At 41.9% G+C, this 24,030-nt stretch overlaps 1 protein-coding gene across 2 annotated transcripts in view; it reads right to left on the bottom strand.

The window, feature by feature from the left end:
- Nucleotides 1–9,056: 9,056 nt before the first annotated feature.
- Bid (BH3 interacting domain death agonist) overlaps nucleotides 9,057–24,030 on the bottom strand; it is a 44,232-nt gene continuing 29,258 nt past the window's right edge. The window contains exons 2-7 of one of the 2 annotated variants that reach the window (XM_015500820.2): nucleotides 23,368–23,441; nucleotides 17,995–18,205; nucleotides 13,574–13,713; nucleotides 12,108–12,320; nucleotides 10,627–10,952; nucleotides 9,057–10,459 (exon numbers count right to left, since the gene is read on the bottom strand). In XM_015500820.2, the coding sequence (XP_015356306.1) occupies nucleotides 10,941–10,952; nucleotides 12,108–12,320; nucleotides 13,574–13,713; nucleotides 17,995–18,205; nucleotides 23,368–23,379 (588 nt within the window). In that variant the 5' untranslated portion in view covers nucleotides 23,380–23,441 and the 3' untranslated portion in view covers nucleotides 9,057–10,459; nucleotides 10,627–10,940. Of the gene's footprint in view, nucleotides 10,460–10,626; nucleotides 10,953–12,107; nucleotides 12,321–13,573; nucleotides 13,714–17,994; nucleotides 18,206–23,367; nucleotides 23,442–24,030 lie in introns of those variants that run through there. The other variant, XM_048787729.1, reaches the window with a different exon arrangement.

Here is a 24,030-nt window from a genome sequence, read left to right on the forward strand (position 1 = left end):
CTGCCCGAGCTAACCCTTGTTAAGTCTCACACTTGTCCTTAGACCCACTTAAAATCAGGCCTCCCATCTCAGGATATCACAAATGAGCGGGAAAGGGGGGCTGGGGCTCAGTGGTAGACCGCTTGCCTAGCATGTTTGAGGCACTGGGTTCGATTTCTCAGCACCACAATTAAAAAAATAAAAATAAGGGTCCAAATAACACCACCTTGATAAAAAAAAAAAAAAAAAAAAAGATCACTTTTTCCATAGACGTTAGCCCTTTGTTAATACTGTAACTGGTAAGTATAAAGTAGAAAAAAGGATAGTTAAAACATTTGCTCTAGGGCTGGGGCTGGGGCTCAGTGGTAGAGCGCTTGCCTAGCCTGCGTGAGGCACTAGGTTCAATCCTCACCACCACATAAAAATAAATAAAGGTATTGTGTCCATCTACAACTTAAAAAAGAACAACAAAAAAAAAATTTGCTCTAGGCGTTAAGCAACTCAGTGAGACAAAATAGGGCTGGGGATGTGGCTCAGTGGTTAAGCGCCCCTAAACTCAATTCCTGGTACCCCAACACAAAAACAACAACAAATTTGCTCTTTAATTTTTTAACCTTTAAAAAATAAAATTGAGTGCTTACACTTCAGGAAGATGGGTGCAGGTTTGAAAATGAGATCTACAGTAAATGCCACTGAACTAAATATAAACATTAGTGTACAAATGAATGCTTTCAACAGAATAAGTAGGAAAACTTCTCTAACCAATGACATTTCATTATGTAGTGTAATCAAACGTGATCATTCCAGAATTTTCATACTTTCTTTTCAGAGGATATGTATTTGGGTGCTTTTAAAAAAATGAAACTTTTTAGTTGTTGATGGACTTTTATTTACTTGTTTATATGCAGTGCTGAGAATCGAACCCAGTGCCACGCATACGTGAGGCAAGCGCTTTACCACTGAGCTACAACTCCAAAAAAATGAAACGTTTTAAATCCCACAAATTGACAATCACCAATGAACTAAAATTTTTTTTCTGTACTCTGAAATTTCTTTAAATTATATACTTAACCCCACAAAGAAACTGGATTAGTTTTGTATACAAGACTTCTTCCTCCTGAAAAATTATCACCAAGTACTTGGAGGGGGCTACCTTGTACAAGCTATTCTTAGAAGAAATAATGCATGAATTTAGTTTATAAACTCTTGGGCTATGTATTTGACACTTAAAAATTTAAATTTATGGAATTTGTGTCAACCATTCTTAATAGTCTGTAGATACTGTTGTGTAATTTTCTTTGATCAGAAACAATTGGTTTCAGTACTGTCACTTGGGTCAGGGGTTTTCTTCAGTGTCATTTAATCCAAAGGAGTACTTTACAGTTTTCACTTTTAAATTTCACAGGAAGGGTTCTTCACTATTCTTCTAGAAGCCAGTCCAGCAAAATTAGAGGAAAACTTCTAAGGAGATTGACAGCTCTTAAGAGAAAGCCCACATTTTCAGGCTAAATAGTTGAATCTGATAGGGGACAATAGTTGTTGAGCACTGGGAACATGAGATAAAGGAAATCATTCCATAAAATGGGCCATCTGTGCTGACAGCCACATGCTGTCATCTTTGAAAATCAATTTACCTCTAGCTGTGCCTGGCTTAAGTGGATAGGATATGTTTGATACAGTCCTCAGCAAACCACCTGTTATATGCAGGAGAAATGCAGGCCCAAACTAATTCTGATAAGAGGAACACAAATTACCTTAAAGGGGGAGATTTTGTGACCCTTACACAGACCAGATCCCAGAACTCAAGAGAGATAAAGATAATTCCCCAACCATAAAATCCCTAACAGCATGTTCCAATTAGAACTGGTTAGCATGAGCCAAAACGAACTAGAGTTGTCATGGCAGTGGGGACTTGAAAGTCTGATGTCATCCTGCTATCAGTCAAAAATCAAGAGGTGGGGCTGGGGTTGTGGCTCAGCGGTACAGCACTCGCCTAGCATGTGTGAGACCCTGGGTTCCATCCTCAGCACCACATATAAATAAATAAATAAACTACAACTAAAAAATGAATGTTAAAAAAAAAGAGGTGTACCTAGGTGGGACTCTCTGGAAACTTCCCTGGGACCCCTAATAAAGCAGGTACAGGAGAGGCATGCTGTCCCACTCTCCCACTTGAGATTGTTCCTTCCTATCTCTTCTAATAAACTCAAGCTTTTATTCTGATCTGTATGTCTGACATCTTTCTGACTTTATTGAAAGAATCAGGGTTTGAAGGGGGGCCTTCATGCTGCCTCATTTTCTCAGAAGTGGAGCCCTGTAGCTGTGCCTCCTAAATAAGCAGAAAATATAGTTATCATGAGTTGACTTTTAAAATAGAAACTGCCCTGCATGTTGTTTTTTCTAAATAGATGGCGTTCTCCAGCGAAGCAGGTACCAGCCAGTTTTCAGTTAATCAGGTTGTTTTATGAAACACCAAAACTGAAGGGGAGTACACTGAAGTGTCCGTATACACTGAATTGCTTTGCATGGTCTCTGTTAGTTTTATTGTCACTATGACCAAAACACCCAACAAAAAATGACTTGGAGGCAGAAAATTTGCTTGGGGCTCTCAGTTTCCAAGGGCTCAGTTGATGGATGGCTGACTCCATTGCTGTGGACTCCAAATGAGGTTGGACATCATGGCAGAAGGACCCATCAGAGGAAAGCTGCTAGTAGAGTCAGGAAGCAGAACAAGAAAGTAAGAGGGAAAGGAATCACAGAAAGAATAACTCTTCCATGGTATTCCTCCAGTGACCCACCTCCTCCAGCCACCTTTACAGTTACCACCCAGTCAGTCCATTCAAACTAGGATGGATCAATTAGGTTACAACTCTCATAATCATTTTACCTCAACATGCATTAACACAGGAGTTCTGGGGAGACACCTCATATCCAAACTATAATAGTTGCATTTGAGATAATTGATGTAAGAATCTTTATGGAAACATCAAATAAAAAGTGAAAAATGAGCAGGTATGGTGGTGCACGCCTGTAATCCCTGTGGTACAGGAGACTGAGATGGGAGGATCACAAAATCAAAGCCATCTTCAGCAAAGGTGAGGCACTAAGCAACTCAGTGAAATCCTGTCTCTAAATACAAACTAGGGCTGGGGACGTAGCTCAGTGGTCTAGTGCCCCAGTACACCCCCCCCAAAAAAAGTGAAAAATAAGATAAAAAAAAGCAAAACATGATTTTGTTCTAATTATTTCAACCATGAATATTATCCATCAAACTTGGACTTGGTGATATAGATCAAATTTTTTTATATTTTAAAATCTCAATCATAATTACTGATTTTTCCTGTCCAATGAGGGTGGGTCTTAGTTCTGTGTGTCTTTTAAGCATCGGTGTGGATCATCAAAAGTGGAGTTCTGATTTATAGAGCAGGAATCATAGATAGCACCAACTCATTTTATTTTTTATTTTTTGACAGAGTGTCCCTCTATTGCTCAGGCTGGTCTTGAACTCCTGGGCTCAAGCAATCCTCCTGCCTCATCCACCTGAGTAGCTGGGACTATAGACAGGTGTGCACCACCCCACTCAGCATAACTCATATTCTTTCTCTTCAGAAAGAATCAGAATGACCCACTAATTTTTATTTTTATTTTATTTTTTAGTTGTAGATGGATACAATTCCCTTATTTCTTTTATGTGGTGCTGAAGATTGAACCCAGTGTTTCATATGGACTAGGCAAAAGCTCCACCATTGAGCTACAACCCCAGGACCTAATGTTTATTTTTGCCTAACAACATGGCCTTTAGAGAAATCACTTTCCTACATATTCTTTGGATTATCTATAAATAAGCTCTAATTTGCTAATTAAATCACTAGTAGTATCTGCCTGATTTATAAGGATTTTCTGAAGGTTAATGAATGAAATGTGTAATGCTCTTTAAGCCCATCAGGGATTAATTTTAGTATACATAAGCCTTCATTGATTGCACCTGCTATGCTAGGCACCATGCTTGATGCTGAGTATATAAACATTGAATAAAATATAGGTCCTTTTAAGCTCAGTCCTAGTTGAAGAGACTAAATGCAAATAGTTGTGCATCATGTTGCATACAGTGATAGTGTGTTCAAAATGCAAAGAGAAGGCAAAAGAAGGGAACAATTGATTGAGGTGCGATGTTCACTGAATTAGCTTCTCAGAGCTAAAAATATGGAGCATATCTTTCCGATGCTGTTTTTACTGGCATTAGAATGAGAAAACAGGAGGCTCAGATAGGAGGATGGAGTGCTTGAAACAACCCTGAACAATGTAGCCAGATTCTGTCATAAAATTTAAAAAATAAAATAAAATAGGGGCTGAGGATTAGCTGGGGATGCAAGGGGGCAGAACATTTGACGTAATGTCCGAGGCCTTGGGTTTCTTCCTCAGTAGCATATAAACACAAAAGGTGTTTGGTTATTGCTTATATTTTTAACTGCTCTATTTAGGTTTTTTAAAAGACAAAATTTTAAAGCTTTTTACTTTTGTCTAATTTTTGAGGTTCATTCTGTTGCCCAGGCTGGCCCTATTATTCTGCATCAAGTGATGTGCTTCCCTCAGCCTCCTGAGAGCTGGGCCTGTGGGTGAAAGCCATCATACCCTGCTGAAGACAATATAAGATTTTGAGTCTCCTTCCCACTATTTTAAAATTACTATGTGTTTGATTATTGGGCACTAGGATGGGATGCAGGACTTTGTACATGCCAGGCAAGATCTCTACCACTCAGCTACTCCCTAGCCCCCTGAAATAATTTCTTAGGATATTTGGGCCTATGTTCTCCACAAGGCAAGAATAAGGAAGAAGTGTGATGTTAATTGGCTACTTGTTGCTCTATTTGCCCAGCTATTGAACACTGATCTAAAGTAGTTAGGCCAAGTGAATTTTCTGGATAATGATAAATATGTTTTCCATTGACTTCTCTAGATGGCATCTTTGCTATTTGCTGAGTAATAGGATGTCAGTGCCCCTATTCTTTCCTTAATTTCTGATCCTCCTCCTCTGCAGCTGCATGAATAACCTAATGAGGACTGTTTCTTACCACAGTCCCTGTTTTTTGCTACTGTGTTTTAAACAAATTTATTTCTCAAATCCCCTTCCTCTTTTTGGGGTGCTGATTGTAGAGGCCACTTCTTCTTGTCCCTTGTCTTAGATGATATCCAGGTCTAAGCTAAAGGAAAATTGAGAATACATTCAACTTTTTAAAAGATTTTTTTAAAATTGTAGATGGAAACAATACCTTTACTTTATTTATTTATTTTACTTGGTGCTGAGGATCAAACCCAGTGCCTCTCCCCTGACCCATAACCCCAGCCCCTACATCCAACTTATTTAGGGGACACAAATGTCAGAATTAAATGTATTACCCTGTTTGTCATCCCTTGTTCTTTGTGAACTATAGAGGAAAAGTTTTTGTTAGTTCTGTAAAACTTTTTTTTTTTTTTGCTACCCCAGTGCAGGGGATAGAACCCAGGTCCTTGAGCACACTGGACAAATGCTGTCCCACTGTACTATATCCTCAACCTTTTGCAGAACTCCATCCCCCCTCACCGCCCCCCGTACTGAGGATTGAACCCAGGGCCTTGTGCATGCTCTGTGTAGAGCTCTTAACTGCTCTGTTCATGATTTCTGATCAGTTAACCAAAAGCCAAGGGAAGGTTTCCTGAGAAAAATACTGGAATTAAAGAATGCCAACTTAACTCTCTGTTCTAATGTGCTAATTCCAAGCCCACAGGAATCAGTAATCACCTTGTGCCTTAGGAGGACTCTTATGATCAGTATGAACCAGACTGAAGTTAAGGACAACTTCCTGATAATGTTTTCTGCATCCCAAATTTGCTCATAGTGAGAGTAGAGGCTGAGGTCTGTACCCACCTGCAGCCTGGTGGACAACAAGGAAGCTGGGAGTGCAGATTACCCTCTGCCCCCGCCTGTCTAGCACAGGCTCACTTCATGTGTGTATCACGTGGCTTTTGTTTCTATAAATTGTAAGAGCTTCTGTGGGACCAGCAGGGGAAGCATTCTAATGGTTTCTCCTCATTTTCACTAAACTGTATAAAGTTCATTTTTGTATCCTTTGCCTATTTCTTATGGTGGAATCCAATTCACTGGGATCCAGACAGGGTCCTTGGGGTAGGCTTCGAATAGTAATAAAATATTAGAGAATATTTTAGATAAAGAAATGCCACTGCTGACCTGATTCATGTATTCCCCACCCAAAGGCATCCCGATTCCTCCTCTTGCCTGTGTTTCTGTCACATCTCTCATGGGTTTGTTGTAGAAAACAATGAACCCAGTGACACATTTGAACCACAACAGCCATTAATTTTTCTCAGTCTTTGTGCTAATTCCCTCAATACTATAAAAGCAATGCCTGATCCTTGCCCTTTTCCCTAAAGGTGTGCTATGTAGACATTTGACTTTTCTCATTTTAACAGCTGTTATAGAGAAATACAAGGTTTTATAGGTTAAGAAACTTCATCCCTTCTCTTTCAATTTGCCTTTTCACACAACTTCACTTTCACAGAAATTGAGGTGGTAGTCATCAGCCAGAGGGCCAGAGGCCATCTGATCACTAAGAGGTTCAACTTTCAGCCCATGAACAAACCCTCACCCAACAGTATCCATATGAAGTCTCAGCAAAACACTCCATGCCAGAACCAAGACCTGACATCACTTATAACCTCCAAACTGGGGTGCATTAGGAAGTGTGTTTTACTCCTTAGAAAGAGTGTCCACTTTCTAAGGAGTAAAAAAAAAAGTTTGTGTGGGTAGCCGTAATTTTTGCAAATATTAGTTGAGCTTTGCAACATGTCCCCTGTTCCAGTGCCCTCACACACTGTCACAGTTCTGATACCTATTCATACACCTAGCTTCCCATGTTACTGATTGTGGAAACCTCATCAGAAACTGTAACTTTCCTAAAACCTTCTGTATGAAGGGCAAAGCAATAATTTGAATTATTCTGACTTAAAGTCCAGTGTTGTTTTTGTTAAAAAAAAAACAACACTTTATGACCCTCCAAAGCAATATTGACAGACAGTTGTACCAGTTGCTTACTGCACAAGGGCAGTCTGGGGCAGGAGGCTGCAAATGTCAGAGTGCCATCTGTGCCCTGCTCACCACAGCCTTTTTAAAATTTCTGTAAGGTACTGTGTAGGCTCTTCCAAGTACATAGCATATTCCACTACAGAAAAATAAGGAAGGTAATTTCCAGGGATTCTAATCGCAGCTGATCTTTGCTTTAGATGCTGAATGAAATGTCTTGTGGGTGCAGAAGAGCTGACTGTGCTGGTGGCTTCTCTTGCTTTCGTGGTTAATGTGTTGAGTGGTTTTGCTTGTAAGCAAGGCTAGGCATCCTGACACAGAATCATCCTCAAGTGTTAAGGGAACCAGGTGCAGGTGGCACCACAGCACATTTTTCTCTTTCCCTTCCCCTAGTCCTTGATCCTCTGTTCCTCCTCCCTGGCTGATGCCATAGGCCTGTAGTGTGGATGTGGAACAAGGTGGAGAATACCTGTAGGCTTTGCTCCCTACATTCAGAGGTCACGACCAGGAAAACTGACCACACACATCTTGACCCATGACCTCCCAGTGTAAACCCTTTCTCTATAATCCACAGCACAATGTCACATCAATTCTTGCCTTGCTAATAGAGTCTGACTCTATATCAGGGAAGAGTGAAATTCATACACTGTGTTGTAGTTACCTCCTTTATCAAGAGGACTCCATGGAGAGTCGACAACTGTCCTGTTCCTAAAATATCAATACATCCCATCTTCCCTTTAGCCCCCATCTGGCTTTCTTGTTTCCTGGTCCTCCATATGTTGATGTTTATTCCACAGGACCCCAACCAGAAAGCGGCCTCATTGTAGCTCACATGGGAGTTGTTCTCAGGGATATTTACAAGGCCTTGTCATAAGCTCACAGTAGCCACTACTGAGTCTTACCCTGCTCCCATCTTTTCTGAGGGAACCTCTTATAGTGATATTGTTAATCTCAGTGGGTGATCTCTACACCACCAGAAGAAACAATGTTCAATTTAAACAAGGTTTTTGACATTTTTAAAAAATATTTTATAGTTAATACATGGACACAACATCCTTATTTTTTAAATTTATTTTTATGTGATGCTGAGGATTGAACCCAGTGTGCCTGACATGTGTGAGGCAAGCGCTCTACCACTGAACCACAACCCCAGCCCTGGTTTTTGACATTTTTAGTTACTGGTTTGCTACCCCATGAAAAGGGAGTTGAAATACATGTTCCCTGTTGAGTCTGTAATGGGTCTGCTCCTTCATGATTTCTAGTAAGAGAATTGTACTGTGCATATGAGCTGTTGGCAAGCATCAAACAATTGATTTTCCCTAGTCCTATTTTCCCTGATGTTGTAGCCTTCTACTTTCCTCTTCAGATTAAAAGTGTCCATTAATACCTCATTTCTTTTTCTGAACTCAAGGGCACTTGACCACTAAACCACATCCCCAGCCCTATTTTTAACCTTGCTCTATACGCAAGAAAGCATATCAGACACAGAATGAAAAAACTGACACCAAGACCTGTGTGAGCTGTATTAAATGGTGGCCAAGGATATTAATATAAGTGAAACAGTGGAAGGTCAAAATTTTGTGAATCATCAGTGTGATAGAAAATAGTCTGAAATTACTTGCTGTTCAGATTTCTTTTCCATCAGTTTAGATTTGATTATTTTTTTCAAATGGCTTCTTTTGGATGAAAATCTCTCCCCTAATGAGCCTAATTGTAATGACTGCTGCATGTATGAGTGTGTATGGAGGCATCTGTGTGATTCACCCTATTTCTACTGTGATGTAAATCTTTATTTTTTAAAAAGCCCACTCAAAAACATTCAAAATAATAGTGTCACTTAAAGATTTATATCAAATGGTGGCCTTCATACTGCAGGCAGCATCTGTTTGCTTTGAGTATTTGTAACCTTTTGGTCACACTGGATACCCAGCCCTGGGGTGGTGTGTGCTGAATGCTGACCAAAGTAGGAGATTTTTCTTTTCTGATGAATTCAAACTCATTTTTTTAAACACTAAGAACAGCTTTTATTGGTTGCAACAGTGAATGGGAGAGCACATGATGGCTCTTGCTCCTGAGGTATCATTCACAAACAAGATAGTTTCCAAAAGCAAATTTAAACTCTTAAGGAACAACAAAAAAAAAATGTTTCTGGTTAAGAAGAAACTGTGTATTAGTCCCTCTGTGCTCTTGTCCATAAGCTTCCCCCAAGTAATCACATTGTTTTGTTTGTTCATTTTTTTGTTGTTGTTGTTGTTGTTTTTGTTTTTTTTCCAGGTTGTGGGGATTGAAGCCAGGGGTGCTGTACCACTGAGCTGCAATCCCAGTCCTATTCATTTATTTTGAGACAGGGTCTCACTAAGTTGCGTAAGCTGATCTTAAACTTTTGATCCTCCTGTTTCACCCTCCAGAAGAGCTGGGATTCCAGGTGTGCACCACCACATCCAGACCAAAGCATTACATTTGTAGACACAGAACTTTTCTGTTGAAGGTGACACAAGTGATGTGGGCCCAACACACATCGCCACACTTCCAGACTGAATCCTAGACCGTGGCTTCCAGGTGTGAAAGGCCCATTCTGAACCACTGCTAACTTGAAGCTTTTCCTTCCATAAAGGAAAGGTTCTACCTGAGTGAGCTGGAGTTACCTGTATTTATTTGGACCCTGTCTCTCAGAAGGGGAAGCACTTTACCTGCATAACTGATAAATCTAACAGTGTTTGATTTTATGCCTAGAGGCCTGTTCTGTCCTGAGGCAGATTCCATGCTTGGATGGACTCTGTGGGGGTTGGGGCTGAAAACAATTATGATAAGGCTATTAATAGGACATCTGGCATTCCATGAGCTTCCATATATTATCAAAGCCTTGACTTCTTGGAAAAAGGAAAAATATATTTAGCTACTTGATTTTGGACACAGTGGTTTACATGGGCCCTCATATTGCCATGACACCTTTTAAATAATTCTCTTGACTCAAACACAAGGAAATCAGGCTGGGGTTGTGGCTCAGTAGTAGAGCGCTTGCCTATCATGTGTCAGGCACTGAGTTCAAATTGCCACACTACATAAAAAAATAAAGATATTGTGTCCATCTACAGATAAAAATATTAAAAACAAAAACAAAACAAACAAAACAAAACACAAATCCACAAGGAAATCAAACCAAACATCTGTGTTGAGGCCAGAGTTTGCCATGGTCTGGGAACAGCACCTTGGACCAGAACCTCTGAGCCATTTGGCCAGGATTTCACACAGATTATATTTATTACTCTCTTGGAAACATAATGTCCCCTGCTTTTAGCAGAAATTTTAATATGTATGGGGTATGTGCAGTTCTCCTCCTTAATAAACAGGAATTAAAAAAAATAAAAAATCACTGAGTTTGTTTTCCCTTCTGCCTTACAACTTACTTTTCTTTTCTTTTTTTTTTTTTTTTAAATTTTTTAATATTTATTTTTTAGTTTTCGGCGGACACAACATCTTTGTTGGTATGTGGTGCTGAGGATCGAACCCGGGCCGCACGCATGCCAGACAAGCGCACTACCGCTTGAGCCACGTCCCCAGCCCCACAACTTACTTTTCAATGTAATTTTCAAACGGGAACCTGTAAGCTGTTGAGATAAAGGCACAAGGTACACATGTAGGAGATGGCAGATGAGACCCACTCAAATGTGGGCAAGTTGACGTTTTCGTCCAAAATACATCAATGCAGAAATTACTAAATGGGTCACCAGCTGAAAATATCCTGAAATCAGGGAGAAAGAGCTCTTCTCCGGGCCTCTCTTTTCTAAGACGTCTATTTACGTGGCCATGGCTCCTCTCTGGAGGCAGCTACACTGCTGTCACAACGTCAAATTTAGCCTGGTGTGCTTCTGCAGTCATCTATTCAGTCCATCTCCTAAGCAAGAAAAGAACACCAGTCAGAATAGCCAGTTTAATTCACAACCAGGATTTAGTACTTAAGACACTTACTAGTGTCTTAACAGGAGGGAAGCTGGGGTACAGAGCCTCCAGATCCTGTTAATCCTATATCCCTGCACCCTAACTTTTGTTACACAAGGGCAAGTACAAAACCACAGGCTTTCCAAAGGCTCAGAGGTAAATTCAAGCCTCTCCATAATCACTTCAGTTGTTAAGATATGTTAGAAGGTCAGAGGGATCACTGTTCCCTTTAAGCTGTATCTATTTGGTACCCATCAGTACAAATGTTGACATTTTGCCTCTTATTCCTCAAAATGGTTGTTGGTTGGGGGGAGACCTGTTCAGAGGCTTTCTCTGGCTTCTTTCTTTTCAAGAGTTCAGCATGTTTTACCCCCTATTTTGTAGATGCCTTTATAACTGAAGACCATAGCACGCAGCAGAGGCATTTAAGGCCTATCAATAACTATTCACAGGGTTAGATGCTATTTTATTTAAAAAGTAAGCCTGAATAATGCTCTGACATATTGAAAAAATTCAGACACTGATGTTTTAAAATTTGAAATAAGATACATCCACCTATCTTCCACTGGGGTTTATGAAACTGAAGCATCAGTCTTCAAGGATGTCTTGCTTACCCTTCTTGGCAGTGTCATGAAGACTGACTTTAATGTCTTGGTTACGTGACAGATATGCTCTCTGTGTATAGGAAAATGCACATCATCTCTGTCCCCCGCCCCTTTTTGACTATTCCTTTTGGTTTCTCTTCCTATTCTCCTCTGTAAGCATGTATTCTGAGAATCTGCACTTATGTTTGTGACAAGGTGAAGCAGAGGGCAGACTGAGGAAGCTCAGCCTAGGTCCCTCTGGCCACTTTCTTTTATGCCCACCATGCTGCTATTATTCTATCCATGGTGTGAGGAAGGCTTCAAGTCCCTCCTGACAGCAACATGTCTTGTCACTGCTTTCCTTGCGCTTTCATCATCGGGGAGATCAGAGTGAGGAGGGCTGAGAGAGGCCCCATAGCAGAGGGCTCTGCTGGGTTCTAGGGTTCTTTGAGGAAAAAGGTATGGGCAGCAGGCAGAGACCAGGGGACTCCAGGAAATGGAAAGGAGCTGGCATCAGTGATTCTTACATTTCTGACTAAGTCCCGCACGTAGGCAAATAGGTTCTGGTTAATAAAGTTGACTGTTGCATGAAACACATCATGGAGTAAGGATGGTGTATGATTGGCCACCTTTTTGGCCAATAGCATGGTCATAATCAGCATGGTCTTCTCGTTCTCCATATCTTTAGGGTAAGTCTGCATTGCTGCCTTCAGGGTGGTGTCCAGGCAGTTGCTTCTGTCCTATACAGAGATAAAGACAGTTTACTAATAGTCTTTCCTCTTGCAGTCCCTGGTGGTAAGTACAAAGGGGCATCTCAGAAGGAAGTATTGATGGAATAGCTAAGGCTACAGGACAGAGAGAAGGATAGACAATTTAGTTTTGAGGCAATGAAAAGGGAATAGGAGACTACTTCCTGCAGGGAATGCTCATTAACCTAATACACATTTACTGAACACTGTATGTTATTTAATGGAACACAAGGAGCTGAAGCCATTTCCTTTCCTAACCTCAAAAGACTGATAACTATCTCCAGCAACTTAGGCCCATCTTACTACTGTGCACCCTAGCTTAAGGGGACACGCAGAACCTTCTCACCAAAGGTGAGAGGCAAATACTAGACCACTGGACTTGAGTGACCTTAGGCTCAATGACTTACATGCACAATTACCCTTGTGGGAGGTGTCCCAAGGCAGTGCATAGCCAGATGCTTCTGTATTCTTTGACAGATGCTGGAGAATAGCAAATGGGGAGAGAATGCCAGACTGAAGACCAGCTGTCATGGAAGGGGGCACCCAACAAGGTAGTGAGGTTTTCAGCCTTCTCAGTTGGTAGAAGTCAAAAGAATTAAACTTTCTCTCCTCTCACCTCCTACAGCTACAAGTATTTATTTGAAGGCTTTAGGATGTGGCCTGCACCAATCTTTGGATGCCCCAGAGGTCCATGTGAGCAGCAATATCTGTGTAACTAAACACAGCCATGAAGCTGGGAAGAGGAGAAGGCTAAACTATCACTGTTTTTGTTATACCTGGGAAAGTAACTGAAAATCCTGTGTTGGCATCTTTACTCTCCAAAACAGAAAAAAAAAGTTATTTTGGTAAGAGTCAGATATATTTTGCTGGGGCTGGGGATATAGCTCTATTGGTAGAGTGCTTGTCTCTCATGAACAAGGCCCTGGGTTTTATCCCCAGCACCACAATAAAAAAAAAAAAAAAAAAAAAAAAAAAAAAGATATACTTTGTTCATCTTTCTTGAGTCTTCTATCCCTCTCACTTATAAAGGTTCAGGTTTTCTAAATCTCCACTAAATTCTCCTAAAAGACAATCATGCTCTAACTCCATTCCCAATTCTCTTGTCAAAGCTCCAGATACACAGTCATGGAGCTATCTCAGGGGACACTGGTCTTCTGATGAGAGACAGAACAGGCCCTGGCTCCAGCGACACTCATAAAAGCCCATCTTACTCAGAAGTAGCAATAGTGTATTCCCTCACTTACTTCCTCTGACAGTCCAGCATTCATAAAACGTGCCACCAGTTCATTCACCAGTTCTGGCTGGATGCTACGGTCCATTTCATCCCCGACCTGGGCAAGATGCCGGGCAATGTTCTGTATAACTTCTTCTTGACTTTCAGAATCTGAAAGGCAGAGGGCAATAAGGACAAAGACGATTCAGACAATGGCCCCATTAGATACTCTCATCCCCCTCCACCCCACCCGACACAGGAAAGGAGTCTGCTTTGGAAGGACAGCTCCTGCCTCCACAGCATGCGCTCATAGTCCTCACTGATATTGGCTCCACTCAGCTTGAGCCCCTGTGTGACTTCTGGACTGGCTGTGGCTGTGGGACCAGGGAAAGGCCTGAGTGAACAGCAGACCAGCTCCAGAAGCAGGCCTCTCCCTGAACGCAGACTCAAGAACTGTCCCCAAAGAGGGTCAGTCATGCTCTAGCAGCCTTCACCATGGGCCTCAAAGAAGAATCTGGCAGCAATCTTCAGGGCTATCACCTGTTAAGTGTTGATGTATAACACTTAACAGGTGTCAATCTTAGAAGCTTTTAGGAAGGAAGATTTACAGACAGACCAGGTTTGAGTCCCACCACCACCACCACCACTTCCTGGCCATGAGAATTTGAAGCATATGTCCTCTTTCCTTACAGGGAAGAGGTGTAGCTGACTCCCCTCCCAAATCTTACCTCATTAAGTAAAACCCCAGGTTTTCTCTATCACTTACCAGGCCCTATATGATCTGCCCCACTTGGCCAACTAAGATTCTGCTACCTGAGTTTAGTCCCTCCACAGTATTCCTGGCCTCCACACATGCTGCCCCTTCTGCCTAAACGCCACTCCCCAACAGAACACAGCTCCTTCTTCACCTCCTTTATTCTGTCCCAGTCTTCTCTTTCTTTTTCTTCCTTGACACGTTACACATTACCCTAATCATAATTCTATGATTTGTTTGACACCCCTCAACCAGAATATAAACTCCCTAAAAGCTGTAATTTTTTTTTTTTTGCAGGGGGAGGGGTCTAGTACTGAGGATTGAACCCAGGGCCTCATATATACTATGCAAGCAATACACTATATTCCCAGCCATTTTTAAATTTTATTTTGAGACAGGGTCTCACTAACTTGCCCAAGCTAGCCTCAAATTTACTATCCTCCTGCCTTAGCCTTGTGAGTTGCTGAAATTATAGGCATGTGATACCATGCCCAGCAAACCTATAATTCTGAAAATCAGTTTGGTTTACTGTTAAATATTCAGCACTTAAACTGACATAGGCACACAGCAGGTGCTCAATACACAACTGTCTGGAAGCTGGGCATTATGGCACATGCCTATAATCCCAACAACTCAAGAGGCTGAGGCAGGAGGATCACAAGTTGGAGGGCAATCTCAGCAATTTAGCGAGGTCCTAAGCCCTGTTTCAAAATAAAAAGTAAAAAGGGGCTGAGGATGCAGCTCTGTGGTAAAGCACCCCTAGGTTTAATTCCTGCAAACATAATAAAAATCAACTACATGGGGCTGGGGGTGTGGCTCAGTGGTAAAATGTATGCTTAGCTTCAATCCCCAGCACAGCAAAATAAATCAAAGCAAATAAACCAAAAACCAAATAAGTGCATAAATGAATGAACAGATCCTGTATCTAGCTTCTGATATCAATAAATGACAACTATTGTTATCTCTCTCATTAAGTCCTGTATTTCTCCTGTATTTGCAACTCCCCCCTGGCTCCTATTTATCCAGGATGGAAAACTGGCTTACCTGAGGTCTCTGCTATTCCCACTGCACCCTTTCTCAGTGTGTTGTCAGGTTTGATCTTAGAACTCTTATCTGCTGCTGCCACCCTTGTCAGGGTTTTCTCTGAGCTCTCATCTTGATAATATTGTCCTTCAGTATATTTTCCTCAGAAACAGGAGGGCAAAGCAAGCACTTGGGTAGGACAGAAGGAAGCAGTAAGAAGTCTAATGTGCTTACCAACCTCAGAGGTGAGAGCCTTCTTAACTTCTGTGCTCTAGGGATTTCATCTGCCCCTCCTTCAGTCTTCTTTCTTTCTTTTTCCTATTAGGCCTCTAAGGATGGAATCCAGGGCCATACACACACCAGGCAAGTGTTCCGGTCCACCACTGAGTCGCACCCTTAGCCCCTCACCACAGCAAGATACAACACTGCTTCTCTACTCAGGACCTTCCCAATGCTCACTTCTACTTAAGTGGTTAAGTCATCTTCTAGCTTCCAATTCCCTTTAATTCTTTCTACTCTTGTAATGTTCTAACCAAACCCAAACACTTTCTGTGTTTCATAGCCTTTGGACTTTCCCATCTTCAGGCTTTTGCTTAATCAATGGCTATTTCCTCTTCCCTATTTCCAAAGAATTACATTGTGCCATCTTTCTAGACCTAGCTCAACCTCACTTGCAGTCATGAATTCCTTCCTGATTCCCTTCAGAGCAAAGGGTTCTCACTTCTCCTTATAGTTCTCTCAGAAATGATGTGTGCCTCACTTACTTGCCAAAGCCTTTCCACCTTATTTTTGTGAATCATGTACACATCTCTCTTCCCTCTATCCACCAGATCAGCAACATCAGAAATTATATCTGATTTTGTTTCGAGGTTTTCAGAGTCTCTATTTTGTTCCTTGCCTCCAAAACTTGTCGTACTTAATTCACAGGCCAATGTTCTCTCAGAGCACTAGTAAGGTCAGTATACAGCCCCATTAATCTACTTTTCAAATGCCATTTGGGTCAAGTCAGGATTTGCGGTCTAAAGGTAAGGGACAGTGTAGAGAGCAGCAAGAGAAAAGAGCAGGAGACAGACTCTGGTTGTGTTACTGCTGTATCACCTTCTGATAGTGAAGCCATTCGGGCCCATGCCTGTCCTCAGTCCTTCCTACAACTTTCCAAGAGACCAAATGCTTTTATTCAGTTTAGGACCGTCAGAAGACATACTGGTTGGGTTCAAAGAAAGTTTCTGGCATACCCTGACTAGTGTGAAACACTGGCCACATTTCCTTTCACCAGATTTAAGATGAGATTGGGCAAAAGGCAGAATCAGTTGTTGGTCTCCCCCAGAGCCACCAGAGGGCACTGGAGTCTCGGTGACAGGAAATTTCAGAGTAGACAACCAGGTTGTGCAGGACAAGTTGGAAGGTCTGGGTCACTGTGGAATTTCAGGGCAGGGATTTTCTTTTTTCTTTTGCAGTGCTAGTGGTGGAACCCAGGGCCTTGAGCAACAGGGCAAATGCTCCACCCCTGAGCTACACCTTCAGTCCCAGGGCAGTGATTCTAATCAAGGTCAGAATCACCTGGAAGTCTTCCACTCTAACAGCTGACCTGGGTCGGTGGAGTAGACTCAAGGCCTGCACATTTTGAAAAAGTTCCTCATGTAAAGTCTGTGTGCACACTACTGAGAACCAACTTCCTGAGCTCCTCGGCTTGCTCTTTCTCCAGAAGCAGCACTAGTGGCTCAGTGGTAGAGCGCTTGTCTAGTGGCACTGGGTTTAATTTTCAGCACCGCATATAAATAAATGAATAAAACTGAGGTCCATCAACATCTAAAAATATATACTAAAAAGGATAGAGGCAAGGAAGAGAGCACAGGGATTAAAGTTTAGAATGGTAAAATCTGGAAACAGATAACAGGAGGCAGCACTGATATGATGGGAGGCAACCCAAGAAGCTCAAGAGGGGTCTGGCTCAAGTCCTGCCTTGGACTTGCCCATCAGTTTGACTGGGTCTAGTCATTTATATGTCCCTGGGCCTGAGTTTCCTCATCTGGAAATGAGGTTCATAATACTTCAATTATTCCCTTCCCTCCCTTTGTGCCAGGGATCCAACCCAGGGCCTCATGTATGCCAGACAACCACTTGAATTATACCCCTAGCTCAGTTTTCTTATATCTAAAAAAGGGAAAATGTAAAGTTCTATATGGGACACAAAAATTCCTTTAAATACATGGATTGGGACCTGCTCAAGGTGGTGTGGAGCTGTGTAAGAATCACCTGTGGGGCTTTTGCTCACACCAGTGATGCCCCAGAACTATCAAATCAGATTGCCTAAAGATGGGACCCCAGCACCACTGTTTTAAAGCTTTCTGGTTCTTGAAACTACATAAACCCAAACTGGGGAGTCATTCAGGTTATTTAATACAGCTCAGTGGTTTCCAGAATTACTTGGGAAAACACTTTTCATATTGGTGGATGAACATAGGAAGGTAGATGCTGGACCTAAAATAAGTTCAGCACCACTAGAGGCAATCAAGCACAGATCAAACCATATAATATGAACATATACAGTAGCCTAAAACTCCATGGGTCAAGACTGAGCCCAAATGTCCCTTCTAGCCCATGGATATCCTCAGATGTTACTAGTAACAACAACGCCCAGGATTGGCACAAAGGAGATGGGGCCAGGTGCCTACCTGCTTCTATTCTTCCCACGAAGAGACTGGCATGGTTGCCGTCAGTCTGCAGCTCATCTTCACGTTCCCCCTCCAGGTAAGTTCGCACAGGTAGTTCCTGGCCCAGTGTTCTCAGCTCTTGGTGAAACTTACAGTCAGAGAAGCTTTGGAGGAAGTCAAGCACCAGCAAGTTTGTGATGTACTCATCCCTGAGGCCTGAACCATTGCTGACCTAAGATAAAAGAGGAATTAGGAAGGCTCTTGGGAACCCAGGCCAGGGTCAGAAGCCCTCCCTGTAACTGAGCAGATAGTTCTATGGGGTACAGATGGTCTTGAAAGAACCTTACTGGCCTAAGAGGTGAATCTCATGTAGATTCAAGATCCCTGCAGCAATGCCTCCTGTAGATGCCAAAGAGAGAGCTTTAAGTGATTCATCCACCATTTGTTTTACCTGAAATCTGTGGCTGGGGTGAGTTTCTTATGCTACAGTCTGATTCAGGGAATTCAGGGAAATATCATTTAGATGCCATCCATGTATTTACATTATTTTTTTAAAAGTACCAGGGATACTTCACCAAATAAATTCCAGCTTTCCTGGCTATTCTTCCAGAAGTTAGCAGCTCTTTCTTTTCCATAATTTCTTTTGTAGGCCTAGGATGATATTGGGCCAACAGAAGACTCTCAATACATACTGGGGGTGGTAACCACAGATAAACAACTGCCTTTGGCCTAGCTTGGTCTACTTCTAGAGGCTTAATTAATGAAAACCCTACAGAGTGCTCTGACCAGGAGGGGCTGGAGCACACAGTCCCCACTCACTGTCCATCTCTACTGGTAACACTTAAGCCGCATGCAGCTCCTGCAAATGCCTGCACTGTGGGAGCCAGGAGGGGCCTTTCTAGCATGCTGACTGCATGTGAGGATGGTTTTTGAAAATAAAGGTGAGTACCTATAGCATCAGTGGCACCATGTGCCCAGAGCAACCACAGCTCTAAAATAAAGAGGGAATAAGTAGTCTGGAAGGCTCGGGATTCCAAGACCTGTCCAAATGTATGCCAAATATTCACAGGGGCTGTAAGAGCAAAGGAAGACAAAAGTGCTGGTGAAAAGATATTGTAATCCTCTAAGTCCTTAATAATTTGCATCAGAAAAACAAAACAACTTTTTATTTATTTATTTATGTGGTGCTGAGGATCGACCCTAGCAACTCGCATGTGCTAGGCGACCGCTCTACCATTAAGCCACAACCCCAGCCCCACAAAAAAACATTTATTAGAAAAGTAAAAAAAAACTCCCAGGACAGCTTTTTTTTTTTTTTTTTGTTTGTGGCACTGGGGATTGAACCTAGGGCCTTGTGCATGTGAGGTAAGCTCTCTACCAATTGAGCTATATCCCCAGCCCTGAGAAAAGTTTTTTATTTTTTTAAATTTTTATTTATTTATTTTTTTTAAAGAGAGATAATTTTTAAATATTTATTTATTTATTTATTTTTAGTTTTCGGCGGACACAACATCTTTGTTTGTATGTGGTGCTGAGGATCGAACCCGGGCCGCACGCATGCCAGGCGAGCGTGCTACCGCTTGAGCCACATCCCCAGCCCGAGAAGTTTTTTAATAGGACAAAATTCCTTTAAATAAATAAAACTGCTGGTACAGCATGTACTTAGCATGCATGAGGCGCTGGGTTCAATCCTCAACACTACCAAAAAAAAAAAAAAAAAAAAAAAAAGGTTAAATAAAATATGGTACTTGAAGGGCTGGGGTTGTGGCTCAGTAGCAGAGCACTTTCCTAGCATATGTGAGGCACTGGGTTTGAGTCTCAGCACCACATATAAATAAATCAAAAATAAGGTACATCAACAACTAAAAAAATATTTTTAAAAATGATACTTGTGTATTATTGCTCTTTGGCTGTTACTTCTTCAGAATTACTTTCAAACAAAAGCAAAACTTTATGTAAAAGTTCTACTGAATCTTATTCTTACAATACCTGTACTATGAAGCCAAGAGGGTACAAAACAGCTTAGAAACTCAAAAACCATGGCCATTTCTGTCACAAGGAGATGTCCTGGTTAGAAGAGAAGAAAGGAACCCGGGGGCAGTATCATGGGTTAAGTGTGTCTCCACTAAAAAAATGTTCAAGTCCTAACCCCAAGTACCCATAAATAGGATCTTATCTGGACATAATCAAGTTAAGAAACTTCATAAGAGTGAGCCCTAAGTCCAATGACTAGTGCCTTGTAGGAGTAAAATATATACACTACGACATGCAGGGAAATGCCACCTGAAGATAGAGGCCAGAACTGAAGTGATGCATGTCCAAGCTAAGAAACATCAAGGATCACTGGTAATTCCAGAAGCTGGGCAGAATCTCCTTCAGAAAGAGGGAGCAACCCCGATGATAACCTGATTTCAGGCTGCTGGTCACTAGAATTGTAAGGGAATAAACTCCTGGGTTTTTGTGTTTGTTTTTGGTGGTACTGGGGACTGAACCCAGACACTGAGCTACATCCTATCCCTTTATGTTTTATTATTATTATTTTTTTGGGTACTGGGAATTGAACTCAGGGGCACTCAATCACTGAGCCACATTCCCATACCTATTTTGTATTTTATTTGGAGAAAGGGTCTCACTGAGTTGCTTGGGGCCTTGCTAAATTGCTGAGGCTGGCTTTGAACTCGAGATCCTCCTGTCTCAGCCTCCCAAGCCTCTGGGATTATAGGCGTCAGCCACTACACCCAGCCCTAGCCCTTTTTATTTTTTGACATAGGGCCTTGCTAAGTGGCGGAAGCTGGCCTGGAACTGATGATCCTCTTGCCTCAACTCCCGGAGTTACTGGAATTATAGGTGTGTGCCACCATGCCCAGCTTAAAACTCTTGTCCTTAAAAGCCACCCAGTTTGTTTCAGCAGCCCAAGGAAATTAATAAAGGTGGTCTTTGCCCAAGGGCCACCTTTTGATCCAGAGTTGGTAAACAAGAATCTGAAGCCTGAATGTGGAGGCACAGCAGCTGCCAGCCATGCTAGATCAGGTTATCCAATACATTCTGTAATCTTTATTACATAAAATAGAGATGGCTGGCAAAGGAAAGGGAAGTATTTCATGTTAGAGAATGAGGGATCTGGAAATGTTTAGTTGCAGTGAGCTGAAAAGCCAAGAGGACAGGCAAGTGCCATGAAAAAGGAAGTGGTTTGGGAAACAGAATTTATTTCATTCCATGAACAAACAGAGCTTGTGACATGCCAAGTATGGAACTATACTTCTTTTAAATCTTCCAGTAATAAAAGTTGAAGAAGGAATTTAATATTTATCTTTTTAGATCATAGGAAAAAATATATTGAGAGAAATGAGGAACACTTAGGAAATTCTGCTATATATTTTACATAACTGATGCAAATGAAGTAAAAATAATTCTTATGATATAGAATCAGTTCTGATGCAGAGAAGAAGACAAAAACCTCCAATGCATTTGATAAATTAGAATAAATCTGGTGTTCAAACCTGGCAAAAAAGAACACTAAATAAGAGTAACAAAAAGTGAAACCAGTCTCATTTGTTTTTACAAACATATATATCTCAAGCCAGATATGGTGGTGCATGCCTGAAGTCCCAGCTACTCAGAAGCCTGAGGCAGGAAGATCACCAGCCTCAGCAACTTAGACTCTGTCTCAAAATAAAAGATTAAAAGAGAGATGTAGCTCAGTGGTAGAATACTTGCCTAGAATGAGTGAGGGCCTGAGTTTGATTTCTAGTACTTCAAATAAATTCAAAGAAGAATGCTGAGTGAAATAAGCCAGTCACAAAAAGATGCAAGGCACTAAGCAATTCAGTGAGACCTGTCTCTAAATAAAAATACAAAATAGGGTTGGAGATGTGGCTCAGTGGTCGAGTGCCCTAAGTTCGATCCCCATTGCCAAAAAAAAAAAAAAAAAAAAAAAAGTGAAAATGGCAAATTTTATATTATGGGATCTTACCATATTTTTTAAAATTCCAGAGTGGGGGAAAATATCTGAGAAAGTCAAAGTATCTACAATAGGATGAAAGTTCTGATAGGGACAGAAAGACCAAACCCCAAAATGTAAGAGAAAATTTTTGCTCAGTGGTTCAGTGAGAACCCCAACTCTGTAAAACACCGGGTAACCTTCAGTGTCTCAGCTTTTTCACCCTGAAGGTAAAGAAAAAAACAACAGTAGGAGTAATGACATTCACCCTTCCTATCCTGAAAGGGTGTCAGGGAAAGTGGGACCTTATGAGAGGAAAGATTGTCTAGGGTGCTATGCAAGAAGGAAGTGGCAGTTGTGTTTTAACCTGAAGACATCTCAAGAATATGGGAGAGAAGGGCAACACTTATTGGCGTCCTTTCTTGTCCCTGCCAGAGTTCTGTTTCTATTCTTTATACCTGGATAAATTCTACTCCTTGCACTCTGGGGAAGAAAAAAAAAAAGAATATGGGAGAGGAAGTAAATGTGGTGGACTGGAAGACACAATAGGCAAGTTCACCTGGCACCAACATAGAATACTATCCACACTGATAACTGGTCCTTATGGGGACGAGTGGGAGCTCTGAAATCTCTTCTGTTCATGCAACTAACATCTCTCCAGAGCCCAGTAGGTAGTGGGCTCTCCAGTTATCAACCTGAAAAATCCCACAATTCCCATTCTTCTGAAAGGATATTCAACAAGTACATACTGAGACCTGCTATAGTTTTGATTTAGAATGCCCCCCAAAAGTTCTGTGTTGTCCTTGTGTTGAAGGCTTAGTTCCCAATGCAGCAGTATTTAAAGGTGGGGCCTGTGGGAGGTGGTTGGATCCTGGTGGCTCTGAGCTCATCAGTGGATTAATCCATTAATGGATTCATAACTTAATGTGCTTTTTTGAGAGGTAGTAGAAACTTTAGAAGGTAGGGCCTAGTCTGGGGAAGCAGCCACTCAAAGTTGTATATTTGAAGGGTATATCCTGTCTCTGCTCCCGTCTCTCTCTCTTTCCCAGCTGCAAAGATTTGCTGTATCACACTCTCTCTGCCATGATGTTCTACCTCATCACAAACCCAGAAACAACAGTGCCAAGTTACTACGGAATCAAACTTTGAAACCATGAGTCAAAATAAATCTTACTTTTAAGTTGAATTTTTCAGATATTTTGTAATAGTGACAGAAAGCCAACTAACACAAGACTTTTCAGGCACCATGGGTACTGTCCATAGGCTCAGGGGTGTTGAAATGGTAATTCTGTTGTAGATTTGTGGTTCCTCTTTGCAGAGCTGTCAGATAGGAACTGGGAACTGGGGTCAGGCTAGATCAGCACCCACAGGCAAATGCATGAAGAACAAGCCTACACTCAATCCTCTAACATCCCCTTTCCAAGAATTCCTCCAAAAGAATTCAGGAGTCTGACCTCAGAGTCCATGGCACAGGCAGCACCTGGTAGCTCCAACTCAGTTTTGGTTCACGTAGGTCCAAGATCACCACCTAGAAAAGGACACACATAGAGGGTGGGTGGCTGTATCCTGAAGGGATGCCCCACAGGGGAGAATGGAGAAGACGGGCCTCAGCTCTGGCTCAGGAACTTTGGCCACTGCAACCAAGCAGCTGAGGTCACTGTTGCCAGCAGATGGTATTCAGTCGGGTTCCTTTCTTTCCCCTTGGCACAGAATTGTGGGCCACAACCTAGTGAGCAAACTGAAGTTTTCCTGGATCTTCCCTGAGACTTGCCAGACCCCTTAGAACTCCCCAGGGCCAGTCCTCCATCCAAGAGTTAACTCTCCTATTCCATTCTCAGGAAGACCTCATGGATCAGGCCAATGGGCTGATCGGGCTTACAAACTATTTTAAAGTAAATATTTACATTAGTAAGTTTCCTACAAGAATATACTCAGTAAATAAAGTATATCTGCCGCAGTCTGTCTGGGCACAAATAACCGAGCCGCCACAAAGCCTTGTAGGTTCAAACAGTAACTCTTTATTCCCGAACTCTCACTGGCACTCTACACACACTTCCCGGGAATACACTCCCTCCACCGGGCTCTGCGTGCCAATTCTCCCAGACACCCCCCCCCCC

Source organism: Marmota marmota, unplaced genomic scaffold (assembly GCF_001458135.2).
Source record: "Marmota marmota marmota unplaced genomic scaffold, marMar, whole genome shotgun sequence".
Classification (NCBI taxonomy): Eukaryota; Metazoa; Chordata; class Mammalia; order Rodentia; family Sciuridae; genus Marmota; species Marmota marmota.